At 41.6% G+C, this 14478-nt stretch overlaps 1 protein-coding gene across 2 annotated transcripts in view; it reads left to right on the plus strand.

The window, feature by feature from the left end:
- The window catches only part of CADPS (calcium dependent secretion activator), a gene marked incomplete at its 5' end in the record, with an annotated part of 214825 nt that overhangs the window by 157126 nt on the left and 43221 nt on the right, over positions 1–14478 (plus strand). The window contains 4 exons of one of the 2 annotated variants that reach the window (XM_082059905.1): positions 334–440; positions 6139–6295; positions 7275–7416; positions 14012–14158. In XM_082059905.1, the coding sequence (XP_081916031.1) occupies positions 334–440; positions 6139–6295; positions 7275–7416; positions 14012–14158 (553 nt within the window). The remainder of the gene's footprint in view (positions 1–333; positions 441–6138; positions 6296–7274; positions 7417–14011; positions 14159–14478) is intronic. The other variant, XM_082059906.1, reaches the window with a different exon arrangement.

Genomic DNA, 14478 nt, shown 5'->3' on the forward strand with positions numbered 1-14478 from the left:
ATTGTTCACATATTAGCGGCCAGATGCTGTCTTTAGGGAATGTGATGTTCTTATTTGAGCTGATAAAGTGTCACCATCTCACCATAAAGCTAAACAACTCTGACAGTATTGTGAAATTTGGAGCTGGAGCACTGTATTTTCATAGTATAATAACGAATGTGGCTTTCTGGTTTGCTTAGTACTAATTATATAAGCATTTAACATATGCATGAAAAGATCTTTAAAGCTGTAGAATATTATGGGATTTTTTTTAAAAAAAAACATCTAAAATAACTTACTGTACGTCTAGCTTTTCATTCTGCCTCCCTTTTAACTTGAGTTCTTGTACTACAGAAAATGTAGGCCGGTTAGTCACACCAGCTAAAAAGTTAGAAGACACAATACGTCTGGCAGAGTTGGTAATTGAAGTCCTACAGCAGAACGAAGAACACCATGCGGAGGTGAGCAGCGCTGCCCTGCGAGGTCGTGTCCCCCAGGTCTCCAGCAGGCTCCGGTGGTTTGCTGGGGGCTTTCTCTATATGTGTGGTGTCTTCCAACTGGTGCGGGGTTATCTTCTTGAAAAGCCAGAAGTATTCTGAAATAATGGTGCTCGAGTGCAATGAAGGCAAAGTGCAGTTCAGGAAGATTGCTTTTGCAGAGGGGAGGGGGTGGCGAAAGGAGGAGTTCAAAGTTCTGCTCTCCTCTACGTCACTCTGCAGCCTTTCGTACAGCACCAGCAGGAGCTGAATCTGGCCAAATGTATTCACCACCAACTACATACAAGAGAAAACCTGTCCGCTCTTCTGAAAGGTCATATTTCCAAATAATGTCGTGTGTTTGTGCCTCCAGACAGCATTAGCGAGGTCCCTGGAGCAGCTTACCGCTTCTGCTGGCCAGAGCTGGAGCAAGGAAAATCACCGCAAAACAAAGAAATTCTTTTTTTTTTTGTCCCTTTCTGAGCATTCAGGTTGTTTCCAGGGGTTTCCCTGGGTCCCTACGGTACATGATTAACTCACCTGGTTTCCTGTTGGCATCTTCTGTCTTGGCTTATTGGGAATACCTCAATTACTAGTCACAGAGGTTAGGATGAATTACTCTCTGTTACTCACTATTTGGGTTATCTAAGGCTTAATACAACTACTCTTAACTCTTCAAACCACTTTGATGAAAAGATTCATGTTTTAAAACCACTGAAACCATGGCATAGTCAAATATAGACCAGAAAATCATGAGGCTTGATCCTGGAAACACTTGAACCCGCAGACAGCTGACGTTGCCGTCTATAGTCCTGCTCTCAGCACATTGGGACATTTCTGCCCAAGCAAGTGACGTTGTGTATGTGTGTAAGTATTTGCAGGATTGAGCCCTGAGTTCTCTGTAAATCCAGTGCTCTTGGATACATATTGAAAAGTTAATAGTTTTGAAATTCAGAGTGAACAGTTATTGTTTATGACTGTAGGTAATGTAACACTCATTCACTATTTTCTCTTTTCCTTCCCATTTTTATATATATAGATATATATATACTCACTATATTTTGCATTAAGAACATTTAATAAATAATTTCACAATCACCTAAAAATCATTCCAGTATATATTGAATTTGCGGTATAATTTAACTTATTAACTTATTAATAATACACAACAATCCACAACACCCAACTAATGCCTGCTTGCATATTTAAATTTCCTCCCTGTTTTTCTACTGTTCATTCAATCTTGGATGATCCTGGCAGGGGAAAGAGGTATGTGACTAAACTGAATGAAACGAGTCACTCCTGTCATATTTCGTGCATGCCCTCTCAGTGCCATGTTTCCTACTGGGATTTTACCCGGGTTGCCCTCGCTTCCGTAACTTTATACTGAATAACAGCAACTTCGAGTCGGCTGCTTGCAGAGCTGGTAGCCTGACACAGGAGGGTAAATGTGGCATAGTAGTCTGGTCCATGCATGTAGCAATGGGTATCTTTTACGAGCGCTGCAGTTACATCCCAACACAACCCTACCTGCCTGGACTCTCTCCTCAGCCTGTTGTTACCTCTGTCGTTTTGCATTCACCCAACCTCTAGTACCACTGTGGTGGAGATGGACTAAGTACTACACGAGTGCCTAGAATGGTAGTGGTCTTCCTCTGGTTTTGTCTGTATGTGCCTTGTACTGGATATACAGTATTTATATGTAGAGAGAGAATATATGGGGTGAAGAGTGAAATAAACTTCATTTTTACAAAAGCGAGGGGGTGCTCGACAGCGCTGCACTTGCACGCGAGCTACGATAAGCTGTCCAAGGATAACGAGTGTTTTATTCCACTCATCACCAGCACAGGCTGGATGTACAACCAGGCAGGAAGGAGCTGTTTTTAAAATGCAGGTTATTTTGAAAATAGTAGACTTCTGAAGGAAGTGGTTCTGGGGCTGGTCGCCTTCAGCCAGCCACACTGCCAAGATCCTCACCAGGAGGAAGACTCAAGACCGTTCTCCAGCATCTTTTGTTATCACAAGGTTTTGATCAGAGACAGAAGGTTAATGCCAACATGGATAGGAGGCATCCCGGTCTCTTCTTCTGAATGGTGACCTGGAAGGGTGAAATTCATCTCTCTCCAGAAGCCCAGCATGCTGTGGGTACGTTATCGAGTCCCTGTCCTGAGGGTGGCTGTGACATTTCAGCAGCATACAGGCAGTTGGCCAGCTCTCCGCACACTTTGAATTGCACCCAAAGGAAGAGAGAGAAGAGGCGGGGTGGTTTATCACTGATTTTTATTATGCATTGTAGCCATGTTACGGTCACACTGTGCAATGAGAATTGCTGAGGTGTTGCACTTGGGGTTTTTTTTTCAAATTATTCCGGGTGAGGTTTTTTTGGACATGTTGTCCATTCACCTGGAGAAGGTTCAACCTGCAAGATGCAACTCTTCACTCTACCTCAAGTGTTCAGCAGAAAGTTAAATTGCACCACTTACTGAAGAAATGCATTAATTTGCTAAAAGCCAACAGTTTTTGCAATTAAAACATGCCCCTTTTTTTTCCTCCACATGGACATCCAGGCAGACTCGCTAATGAGAACCCAGAAAATAATACTCAGAGCATGAAAGATGTTCAAAAAATGTTACAACAGAAGTACTGTGCCTAGTCAGTTGGGTTTTTCTTACCCATAAGAGAGAAACAAACCAGTGCAGGCAGAGATGCAGCAGAAACCATGCGCCTACGTCTGTAATCTGTGAGAGCGGGAGGTCTCTGTCATTGTGTCATCTCTCCCATCAGATGTCTCCCACCTCCCTTTCCCTTCCTCTGGATGACTGATGACAAATGCCAGAGACGATGGCATTCACCTATTTTAAAACTTGTGTTTTCTCTCTCTATGTATACGTATGTGTATATGTATATATGTATTTTGACTCCTTGAGGTCATACATATATACATGTGTATCCATGTGTAAAATATACAATAATAGGTGTGTTTGGCTAGAAAGCACACTTTTTTTTTTTCTCCTTTACATTGTGTTTTGAGCAAAGCAGGTAAGTAGATGGTAAATAAATGAAATGTTACCATCTTGAAGGAGATTTTCAAAGTGTGGTGTTACCACTCCCACCACAGGAAGGTTCTGTTCACTGAAACTAGGGAAAAGGAAGTTGAGGATCCTGACATAGAGACTTACGGAGCTAAAATTTGACTTTTCCAGCAAAAGGGAAGCTGACTGGTTTGGGCATTTTTTTTTTTTTTCCACAAATGATCACATGCTTTTCTTCATAATTTCTCTTAAGAATAGCTTTTTTTTTTCCTTTTTTGTGGACACAGGTTTTTATTGCAGGACTCTGAAGCGTTTATGTTGGGATTTGCTGCAGAACATATTCTTTGGCCTTCCCTCTTTTCCCTCCCCCAAAAATGTCAGTTGCTGTTGGTCTTTCGAGGTGACGTCTCTTTGCCCGCAGCCCTGCGGGCAGTACCCGATGGGCACACAGCATGGCGGGCTCTTGGCAGGCAGAGGCACAGCCAGAGAAACCACGTCAGTGCACGGACAGCCCCAGCACCCTCCTTGAAAACCATAGACGAGCGTTGGTAGGTTAAGAGGATGCTCATCAGCTCATTTCCCACTTGAACTTTGGGGAGAAGGTTTGAGCAGGTATCAGGAGCAGACTTGGGTCTTGGTGTTTTCAGTTCCTGAGTGGTTTTGTGGTGGTGTGACACTTCCCAAGTCAACAGTCCCAGGCATCTGGCCACACGCTCAGTTGGACACTAGCACCAGACATGGGAGGAAGAACTGAAGAGCATTGCCACCCATGCTCAACCCTCTGGGCTCCCTCGCTTCAGTTTTGGCTTTTCCAGAGTAATGACTCTGCAGACACCCAGGGTCACCATCACCACTGTCCCTGAGCTTTCCAAGCACCCAGAGCTGGTGTTGCTGCAGCGGTGCCCACCAGCTTCCTCCATGTGCCTGGGTCTGGGGGCAGTTTGCAGATGAAGGAGCCCAGTGTAGCCACCTTGTCACCGTGCCATGACCACAGGGACACAGTAAGCTGCTGGTTTTGCTGCTCCGGGCACAGCGTTTGCCCAGCCTGCCTCTGGGAACCCTCATGGCACAGCCCACCACATCCCCATCTTCATTCCCATGTCAGCATAGTCCCAATACTAAGATTAGTTTGAGTGTTATTTGGTTATTTTGGTTATTATACATCCTGGATGTTCTCTGGGCACATAATGCCCAGTGCCATGTCCAACCTATCCATGTCTTCACACCAATTTTACATCAAGTCATGGAATAATGGCAGGGCAATGTCGGTCTGCTTTATACTTTGGGGGAATGAAGGAGTGGAAATAGTCCCAAAGACCCCCTGCCAATGTCACTGGCAGCTGAGGAGTCAGGCCAAAATAGGAAGAATTAAAGGGGTCCATGGCAGTGACCTGGTTTTGGGGCGCTGCTCCCTCGCCATGGCCAAGGGAACCAGCAGCTGGAGTTGTGCTCTGCACATCAGTGCAGTTCTTCATTGATTAATCAAAACTGAACCCTGAGAAAGCGAAAGTCCATTCTGCTTGTTCATGTCTGCTAAAATCTGCAAAAAAATCCGCCTCCCTGACCGGCAATTCCTCTTCGAACCGATTCATCTATCCTCAGTCTTTTCCGTTTCATCTCCAGCCTTGTGCCTATGCTAGAGGTTTCTTTTTCTTTCAAAGTGCCGGAAAGCTGTTTCTTAGATCCTTTAAGTCACTGAGTAATTTCCTGTCACTTCAAAATGACAGCACATGGTCCTAACGACAGCACTTCTCATATTGCATGTTCCCAGCCAGAAGTGATTACTAAACACGCATGCATGCATTTGCAGCATTCACATCTGAGCTGTGTATGATGTGAATGTCACGTCAGAGAGCCCGCACAGTGACTTTTAAGGACCCATGTGCATGAGAATGAGTTACTTCACTGGTATTTTTTGGTTTTCAAGTTTAGATAACTTTTTTTCCTGCCTCTGTGAAAATACAGGCTTGCCGTAGATTTTTTTTTATCTTGGCATGTTGATAATAGAGCTTTGTAATTGATTTCCTACTCAGTAGCATTATAAAGGTGGTAGTGTGTTTCTATGGATGTGTATAGCTAACCATGTAAAATGAACAGTGCTGTAATAACTTTTACTGGTGATGCTTGAAATATTTCTAAAGCAGAGTGTGAGTGATTTAGGACAGATTTTAATATCTTACGCTTCTAGTTTTTCAAGACGAATAGGAGTAGTCAAACCAAATAAATTTAAACTGTTGAAAAGTACAGCAGAAAACCCACAAGCATAGTGAAGAAACTCCCAAATTTCTGTACTTTAGAATAAGAACTAGATGATTTTTCTGATAATTAGCATAATTAAAGATTAATGAAGTCATTTATTGTAAATTGAACAGATGAAACCTTCTCTGCCATGTTACAGCTGTGTGCTTTTACAGTGGAGATCTGAACAGATCCTCTTTAAGAAACCTTTTTATTAAAATAGCAGTGCCTAATTCCTGTGATTAGCACTGTCTGTGCAGGCCAGCACTCTAAAGCACTGTTCTCTTTACAATAAAAGTAGTTTCCATGGGATGCACTTTTTTTTTTTTTTGAGATGTGTGGCTTAACATCTTTCCCTGTGCTTTGTTAAAACTAATATACTTCTTTATTGTCTTTTTCTACCAACTCTGAAGGCCTTTGCTTGGTGGTCAGACTTAATGGTTGAGCACGCGGAGACCTTCCTGTCACTGTTTGCAGTGGATATGGATGCTGCGTTAGAGGTGCAACCCCCAGACACCTGGGACAGCTTTCCACTCTTTCAGCTTCTAAACGATTCCCTCCGTAGTGACTGTATGTATTGTATTTTGATCATCTCTTTTTTCAGTGGGCAGCTCAGGTTACTGATAATACTTTCAGCCTCTCCATACTGCACAGAGAACTGAGATGGGTAGAGATTTACAGTACATACTCTTAGCATCAGCTTGATTTTGTTCCATTTCCACTGAAAAAAAAAAGCACACAGACTTCCCTTAAATCAAATGCCTCAGCCAAAGGGGAGAAGCTGAACTTCTGTTTTGCTTCATCTTCTCACATTTCTTGGTAATGGCTGCCTAATAAGCAGGGAATTAGGTACTCTATCTCACTGTCATTAAATGTGTGTATCATTTTATATGTGTGTACTGCATTGATTTAACATGGAGTAAACCAGTCCCTGCTTTAAAAGACTTCATAGGAGACAGGAAATTATTTCAATTAAAATAAATGAAAGCGAGAGTAATTCAGAAGAACTGTGCTTCTCCAAAGCACATGAGCCCATGCCTTCAAAGCCCTTGGGGATCTGGCACTCTGGCGGCGGGGTCCTGCTGCTCACCGGGGAGCTGGTGGCAGAATTGGCATTGCCTTGGGTTAGGTCCCAGCCCAGGGCCCCGGTTAGATTGCTACAACCACATGAAAAAGCCAGGGACTCATCCTGAGAGAGCAATTTCCAGCATCATGGTCGTGAGTAACCATGATTCTCCTACCTGCTAAAGCCATGATGTTTTCCATGCTGTATTTCTTACAACCCTTTTATTCACAGGAAGTAATAATGTGTTTGTAAGTTTGACTTTAATGGAAAAGATTTGTTGTCTGTTTATTTGTTTGGAGTAAGAAGCCATTCCTGCTGTCTTTGTCGTGCACATTGGTGCCTGATGCCAGCTCCTTTTATGTTTTTGAAGTTTCTTCCTGTTGACTGACAAATTTCGTTATGTAATGAAGTGCCACGCTGCGGATTGTTACAGAGCTTTTAGTAACAGTAGTGTCTTACTATACTTTTATTTATCTATTCTAGATAATTTGTGCAATGGAAAATTCCACAAACACCTCCAAGACCTGTTTGCTCCACTTGTTGTTAGATATGTCGATCTGATGGAGTCCTCAATTGCACAGTCAATTCACAGGGGCTTTGAGCGGGAGTCATGGGAGCCAGTAAAGTAAGGAAACCTCCTTTGATACAATCGGAATTTGGGTGCAAATGGATGGAGATTCATACAGAGATGAATTACCAAACATTAGACTGGACATGCAGAAAGTGCTTTAGATTTTCTAGTTTAATGCTAAAAATAGAAGGCCTGATCTTTTCAGGGTTTTCAAGTTAATGAGGGAAATGGTATTTGCTTTTTGAAATACGTTGCTGCCTCAGTTTGAACTGTGTGCCTTTGGACGTGTAAGCATGGAATGTGAAAACCATCTTAGCTGGCATGGCTTTTTGGATCCCATTCTAAAAGGCCTTTTCCAGTGCTGCTTTTGAACTCAAGTAGCTCCTTTTCAGAACAAAAAAAAACTGGCTTCACTGTGTTCAGGCCAGCCCTATAACCTGTGTGAGTCATTGCTGTACTTGTTCTTCTCAATACTCATTTTTTCCGCCCACCCTGTGGAGGGACAGTGCGGCGTTGTGCTTCTCGCATCAGCCCCACGGCTGGTGGCTGCATGTGTCCCCGTGTCCCCACGCAGCTCTGCTGGGTCCCAGCTCCCTTGCCTGCAGGATTAGGCGTGCAGAAACCATAGTGAAACACGGGCGAGGTGATTCAAGCAGAATCAGTTATTAAATTTGGAGAACTAGGAATTTACCAGCAAGAAATTGGTAGCCCGAGAGAAACCCAAAGAGCTGGTGAATTATAAAATTGTGGCGTGTGCTTTGGATTACTGTTGTTATTTCACAGGTTTTGAAGCATTGCTGAACCCTGTCATGGTTGCTCTAAAAAAGCCAAGTAAGATCCTATGAAGGAAAAAAGCTGACTTTTCCTTCTAATAAAGGTATTAGAAGAGAAAGAACAACCCTTTGCGAACAGCGTGAGTCTGACAGTCCCTCAGATGGGATTGGGACCAGGTGACCTCTGAAGAGACTATTTTCCCTGCTTTTTTGTGATCCTCTAGGCGAAGTTAAGTGGCACTGCACTCTTGGAGGTTGCAGTATAAAAGAACGTGTGGTCTTTCAGGGATTTTCACACCAAATATGTTCCGTTTACAAGGAAAAGAGATTTTGTTCGGCAGCCAGCTTCCCATATGCAACCTGGAGTCTGAGAACCCAGGTTTTTTCCTTTCTTTCTTGTGCATCCTCAACATTCATAAGGATTCTGCCTGCCAAATCTCAGGCCTTTTCTTGACACCTGAACATCCCCTCTGTTTTGAGTGGGGTTAAGTGGCTGGCGTTCAGAAGCCTCTCTCACTTTCCATTTGCTGTCTTTGGTCTGCAGGCTAACAGGATTAAAAATCCTAAAAAATCCTGTTTCAAATAAGCAGATGTGACCCAGAAAACATACAAGAAATAGATCTTTCGAGTAGGAGAATGCCATTTTTACTGCCACTCCTTCAAGCAGAATTGCACTTTGAAGTTAATGTTCACTTTAGTTTCAGAGCTCTGCTTTAGTAATGAATGTGTTTGTATTTCCATGTCTGTTACGAGACAGAGGCAGTGAACTCTGTGTACCTATCTGCCTCAGTCAAGTACTCAATAAGCAATTTGTTCTGCTTTTTTCTTTTCTCAGAAGCTGACATAATTTTGGCTTGTAATGACTTCAGTGGCTTAACTGTAGATGTCCATAAGTACTTGACTGTGGTACTTGCCTGTCAAAATGTTTTACCCCTGGATGTGCCATTATGTATAATTTTCAAGTTACCTTTGATAGTTATAAAATATAGTTATCTTTTCTTAGTTATCTTGTAATGGTTATTTCCTTCTGGAGTTTCAGTTAGGGAGTGCTTTGAGCATTGCAGTTTCAAGCGAAAGCCCAGGCTGAACTATGTGTCTTACAGACTTGGGTATTTAAAAGATTTCTTCCAGCAGGAAAGTGGGTGCTTTTCACAAGAAGCTTGTGTCCATCTGGTGAAAAGATGCACTCTGGGTTTCTTTTTTTCACTAGTTGGTATTTTGTTCTTGTGTCTCACAAAAGTGCGAGTTGCAAATGCTGGCTTAACGCGATGCGACTCGGCGAAGGAAGGTACCGGCGAGCTCACAGAGGGTGGCACATACTGTGTAAGGAAAAAGAGGGGTGTCGTTCCTAGGATCTTATGACAGTTTGGATATGCTGTTCAGAACTAAATGTTAAGGCATCTTAATCTTTTGCCTCCTGGGCAGACCACCTGCTCCTCTTTGTCTGATCAACAGCAAACTTGCAGAAAAACTCAGGTCGGAGACTTATTTTGATTTGCCCTCATGTATCCACCTTCTTCTACCCCCACACATCCATACTGCAGCACAGTTGAATTTTTGATCTTTGATTTTCAAATAGTTTGGACCAGCCGATTCTCATCCAAGCCATGGCCTTCCATTGCCGCCTCTCCAGCAGAGCTTTTTGGGAACTGAGAACACTGCAGTGTGTTTTTTTCATGGCTTTCCTCTGCTTTGAAGAAAGGTCTTCAGGTTGGCCAGAAAAGGTAGATTATCGTGACTGTCTGTTCCACCGAGTTTACTGTTGTTCTGCTTTGGATCTCTACAGTGAATTGTGAGAAGGAAATCTCATTATCTCCTGTTAACGAAGAAATTATTCCACAACATACAGTCTTTCGAAAGGGTTTCTCTATGCTTGTGCTTGCAATTGAGGCTGAAATATGTAGCCCTCCATAACCTGACCAGATGGCAGTTTGCAAGCTTGTATTTCTTCTATTTTCATTGCCGAATACTCTGCACCTTATGCTACAAGGAGTTAGGTATAGAAATCACAAACAGTGAGAGAGATACGGTTAAGTAGTGAAAACATGGGGGGAAAAAGCATCGCTGTAATGTGCTCATGAGGGCTATGTAATCTGCCTCTGCAGAGCTGCTGAATTTGCAGGGGGTCCGTGCCCTATAGCTAGAGCAGCTGGTGCGCTTGTATGAATCCACGCAGAGAAATGTGGAACACTTGTCCTTTGCACAGTCATCCACATACGGGGGATACGGAGTAGGTCTGTTCTCTGGTGAGTTGAGAGGTCTTGGAAAAGTAGGGTTTGCAGTGTTTTTTTTCTCATGCTAGCTTCTCAGAGAACGCTGATTTTTCTTGCAGCCAGCAGACACGTACATGTGTGTGTGTGTGTGTGTGTGTGTGTGTCTCTGTGTGTGTGTCTGTGTTAAAAGATCTTTTTGAACAAATGCTAAAGCTGGTGCAATGATAACCAATTTCAATCACTTAACTAGGACATTACTCATTGACCTATGGCTGTCTCTACCACACTGTAGTCCTGGCTTTAGCATCTATTAATTGCTCACTAACCCTCTGCAAACTATTTCTAAATGTATCATTAATATAAATGTAAGCAATTGAACAGTATGATTATACCAATCATTTTATAAGGTTGTACTGCTACAGAGCGCTAGTGAAAAATGCTCCCCCTTAGAAGAAGCACCATTGTAATGAAAATGAGTATTTTTGTTACTATTCTGGGTGTCAGTCACAGGAAGAGCACAGATTTGACTGCCTGCTTCACTATCAAGGTCTTTGCTTCACATCACGGCTTTTATGAAAAGATTTGCTCTTGAGCATTTGCTCAGCCTAGGCAGTAAGGTAGTAAATGCTTATAGCGATGGAAGAAGGAGACATTTGCATCTTCCATCACTAAATCAATGTAGGCATCCCAGAGGAAGTGAGCATTTAAGTATGGACAAAGGTCTCATAAAAATGTTGTGATTTTTGTGTCCTCCTTTCAGTACCAGGGCAGCTCTACAGGAGCAGACCCTGTGCAATTGGGCTTGTTTTCTGTGATCGGTGCTCCAGGACAGTGTGAGCGCTGGGATGTTGTACAGGGGTATGTTGCCAGTCTTTTTGCAGTGAGAATTTCCCAGCAGACAGTCCAGGTGAAACCCATTTACGCAAGCGCCAGACACAACTGGGGCTGAATCAGAAGAAGCCAAGAAAACAAGCAGTACAGCTCCAGAGCGTGCGTCTTTTATCAAACATATCAGGATCCAGTCCTGAAGCCGAGTCGTCTTAAATCAGACAGCCCTCATCTTGTTGATGCAAATGCCCACATTCCCTGCCTGATGGCTGAGGTTATATTTAGCCATCTATATTAAACAGGCATGGCTGGCTTCTAGAAACAGTTTCTCATCTTGGACCTGTAGTTTTTATGGTCTGAGCAACTGCAGGCTGGAACATTTGTTGGTAATATTAATCATTTTTTACAGGTCTCACTGCAACTGTTAGTCAGATAATTAGATCAGTTGAACCTGCGAAATTGTGCATGTCAATTCAGGAGAATATTTTTTAAATTAGTTACTGTATGTTAACATAATATACTCCATTATTTTGCTGTTTTGTTTTGTTTTAAGAGTACTAACTTATTCTTGCAACATATCCTTGCATCAGCAAAATAATGTGTTGTATAAAAGAAATATGTTTCCTTGTGAATATAGTATACTGTTTACTCTAGAAGTCATATTTTATTAATACAGTGTTTTTATTAATATAACACTGTCACTTCTTGAATTTTAATATTAAAACCAAAGGTCCTCTGATTTATGTATTTACCATCTGGCTAAGTTATTTAAGTTGCTTTTCCTTATACATTTATATGTTGTCCACCTCTTGCTATTTCTTTATTTATTCCATATCAGTATCTAACCACATGCACTGCCATTTCTGAAGATTTAACAATCTCTCAATCACTATGGAGTCTATGTCTCATTCAGTAATCATATAATCTTAATAGCAGATACAGTATGAATGGAAACAATGGACGGCTTTGTTACATTAGTAAATTCTCATATCTGCTTACTGACAAACAAAGACAACAAGCAGATAGCGTGAAGTGAAATCTACTAAGAATCATAAATACAAAAGAAAATAAAAACATACAATTTTTTAATATTTTTTTACTAGAAAAATATTTTGGATTGTGGTTTTTCTCCACAACAGGGGACTTTATTCACAACGGGAGAATGAGGAATGAAGATAAAATCTATTCCCTAAGACTTGCCATCAATGACAAGCTGAGCTCTTGCAGAGATGTGTTTCAAATCTTCTGTTGCATTAGGAAACACTTGTTCAGTACAGCCAGCTCAATTCCATTGCTTTGGTTTCTGATATGTAGAACTTGCATTAAGAAACAGAGTTCAAAATACAGCTTAAGGAAGTTGCTAAGATTTTTATATTCCTTGAAAGATATATTGCATAATTTGATAGTTTTCCAAGAGTCCAGATAGTGCTGCCAGGACCAGTAACTGATTTCTTCCAGGGGAATGGGAGAGACCTCCTGAGGTGGCACCTCCTGGCGCGGTCACTGGGAGCAGGGAAGTTCAATGGTGAAGCCGTGTCCATGCACATCGATGAAAAAGCTTCCAGTAGCTTCAGCAGTGCAGGGCGAAGCTGAAATCCTGATTCCATTTTCTCTGAGCCCAAATAATGATCTGGTGAAAACGATGTCAAAGCATCTGGTTTTGTTCTTCAAATGGGACTGTAAAACACCTATGGGTTGTGTCCCAATGTGCCATGTAGGTATTACTAGATTAAGGCAGAAGATGCAGTTCTGAAACTGGCTTCTGATTCCCAAATCGCATGACATTTTTATTTTGTATGTAAAATATAACTGCAATGAGATACTTATTAAAATATAATTAGACCAAGTATAACCACTAGAGACCTACCACACTAAAATACATCAGGGTGTTTTGCAAACTTTGAGCATGCAGTGCTGTTACACCACACATTGTTTCAGGAGAGTACATCACATTAAATTAATACACTCGCCCACTTTTAAAAGATCTCCTTTTGCATGACAGTTGCATGTCTGAAAATATTTCTTGAAGTCGTGATGCCCAACTACACATGCTTCTTAAATTAACCTTTGAATGTCTTAATCAACCCATGGCCCATTTCCAGCCAAGAAACATTCACATAGCAGTCCTGGATTTATTAAAGGCAATTAATTCACAGTGCACATGTAGAGCAGGACCCAGGAATGAAAGGGCAGGCTCAGGGCATGAGACTTGACTTGGGAAGAACCTTGTGGTTCACTGTTGGGTTGCTCCAAATTAGCACATCTCTGTTATTTGTAGAGTATAAGATAAACAGAGAGATTTTGGAGTGAAATAGCAACTCAACTGAATATGGTGTCAGAAGAACTCTTATGGACTTCTGCAGGGCTGGAATTTCAAACTCTTTTTATTATTTTGAATCCAAATTCTCTAGCAGGTCTCTTAGTTTAGCTCTTGCATCCAGACAGCCTGTGTAAGAACTGCGGCTTGCTTCCTTACAAGAGAGATTTTTCCAAGGAAAGGCTGCTTTCTGCACTTTGAAATGGTATCAGGACTTAAGATGGAGTTATTTTCTGTAGGTGTTTGAGTACTCCATTAATTTGCTACTTTGTGATTCTTCTTCCCATTCTGTTTGTTTTGGTTTTTTTGTTTTAAATAACTTCCTTTTTATTGCAGACTGCAAACCCAGTACACTTAAGCTTCCATACTCATGCTTCTTTCTGAAATGTTTTGCTTTAGTTTTTTAACTGTCGTCCTGCTGTGAACTTTGCAGATTTGTTTATAAGTGTCATGTGCTTCTGCTACATCTGCATTGTCACTGTTATGGTATTTTTTCTTTCTGTCTGTTTCTTCCACAGGAGTTTAACAAGTAATCTGCCCAATGTGAATCTACCAAATGTGAATCTCCCTAAAGTACCAAATCTACCAGTTAACATCCCACTAGGCATCCCACAAATGCCTAGCTTTTCTGCACCGTCATGGATGGCTGCTATTTATGATTCTGAGTGTGTATTCAGTTCAAATTAGATCTCATTTAAATTTAAAGTAATCTTGGCATGGATATGTATTGTTTGTTTCTGTGCATTATATAAAACTTTAAAGAGTGATACTGTTAATTAGACATTTTCTGAATGAGACACTAGTGAATTTCTGGCATGTGTATTTTGAGGATTTTTTTGTATAAATCTTGAAAATTCCCACTGAGAGTTTGAGCAAGTATCTTGCTTTACAAAATAGCTGTCAACAATGGGACATGGTCTGAACAACATATGAACCACAGCACTTATAATGCAACATTATGTGTCTCAGCAAAGAGTTTTGTCCA

This window comes from Streptopelia decaocto, assembly GCF_964273445.1.
Source record: "Streptopelia decaocto genome assembly, chromosome: 8".
NCBI lineage: Eukaryota > Metazoa > Chordata > Aves > Columbiformes > Columbidae > Streptopelia > Streptopelia decaocto.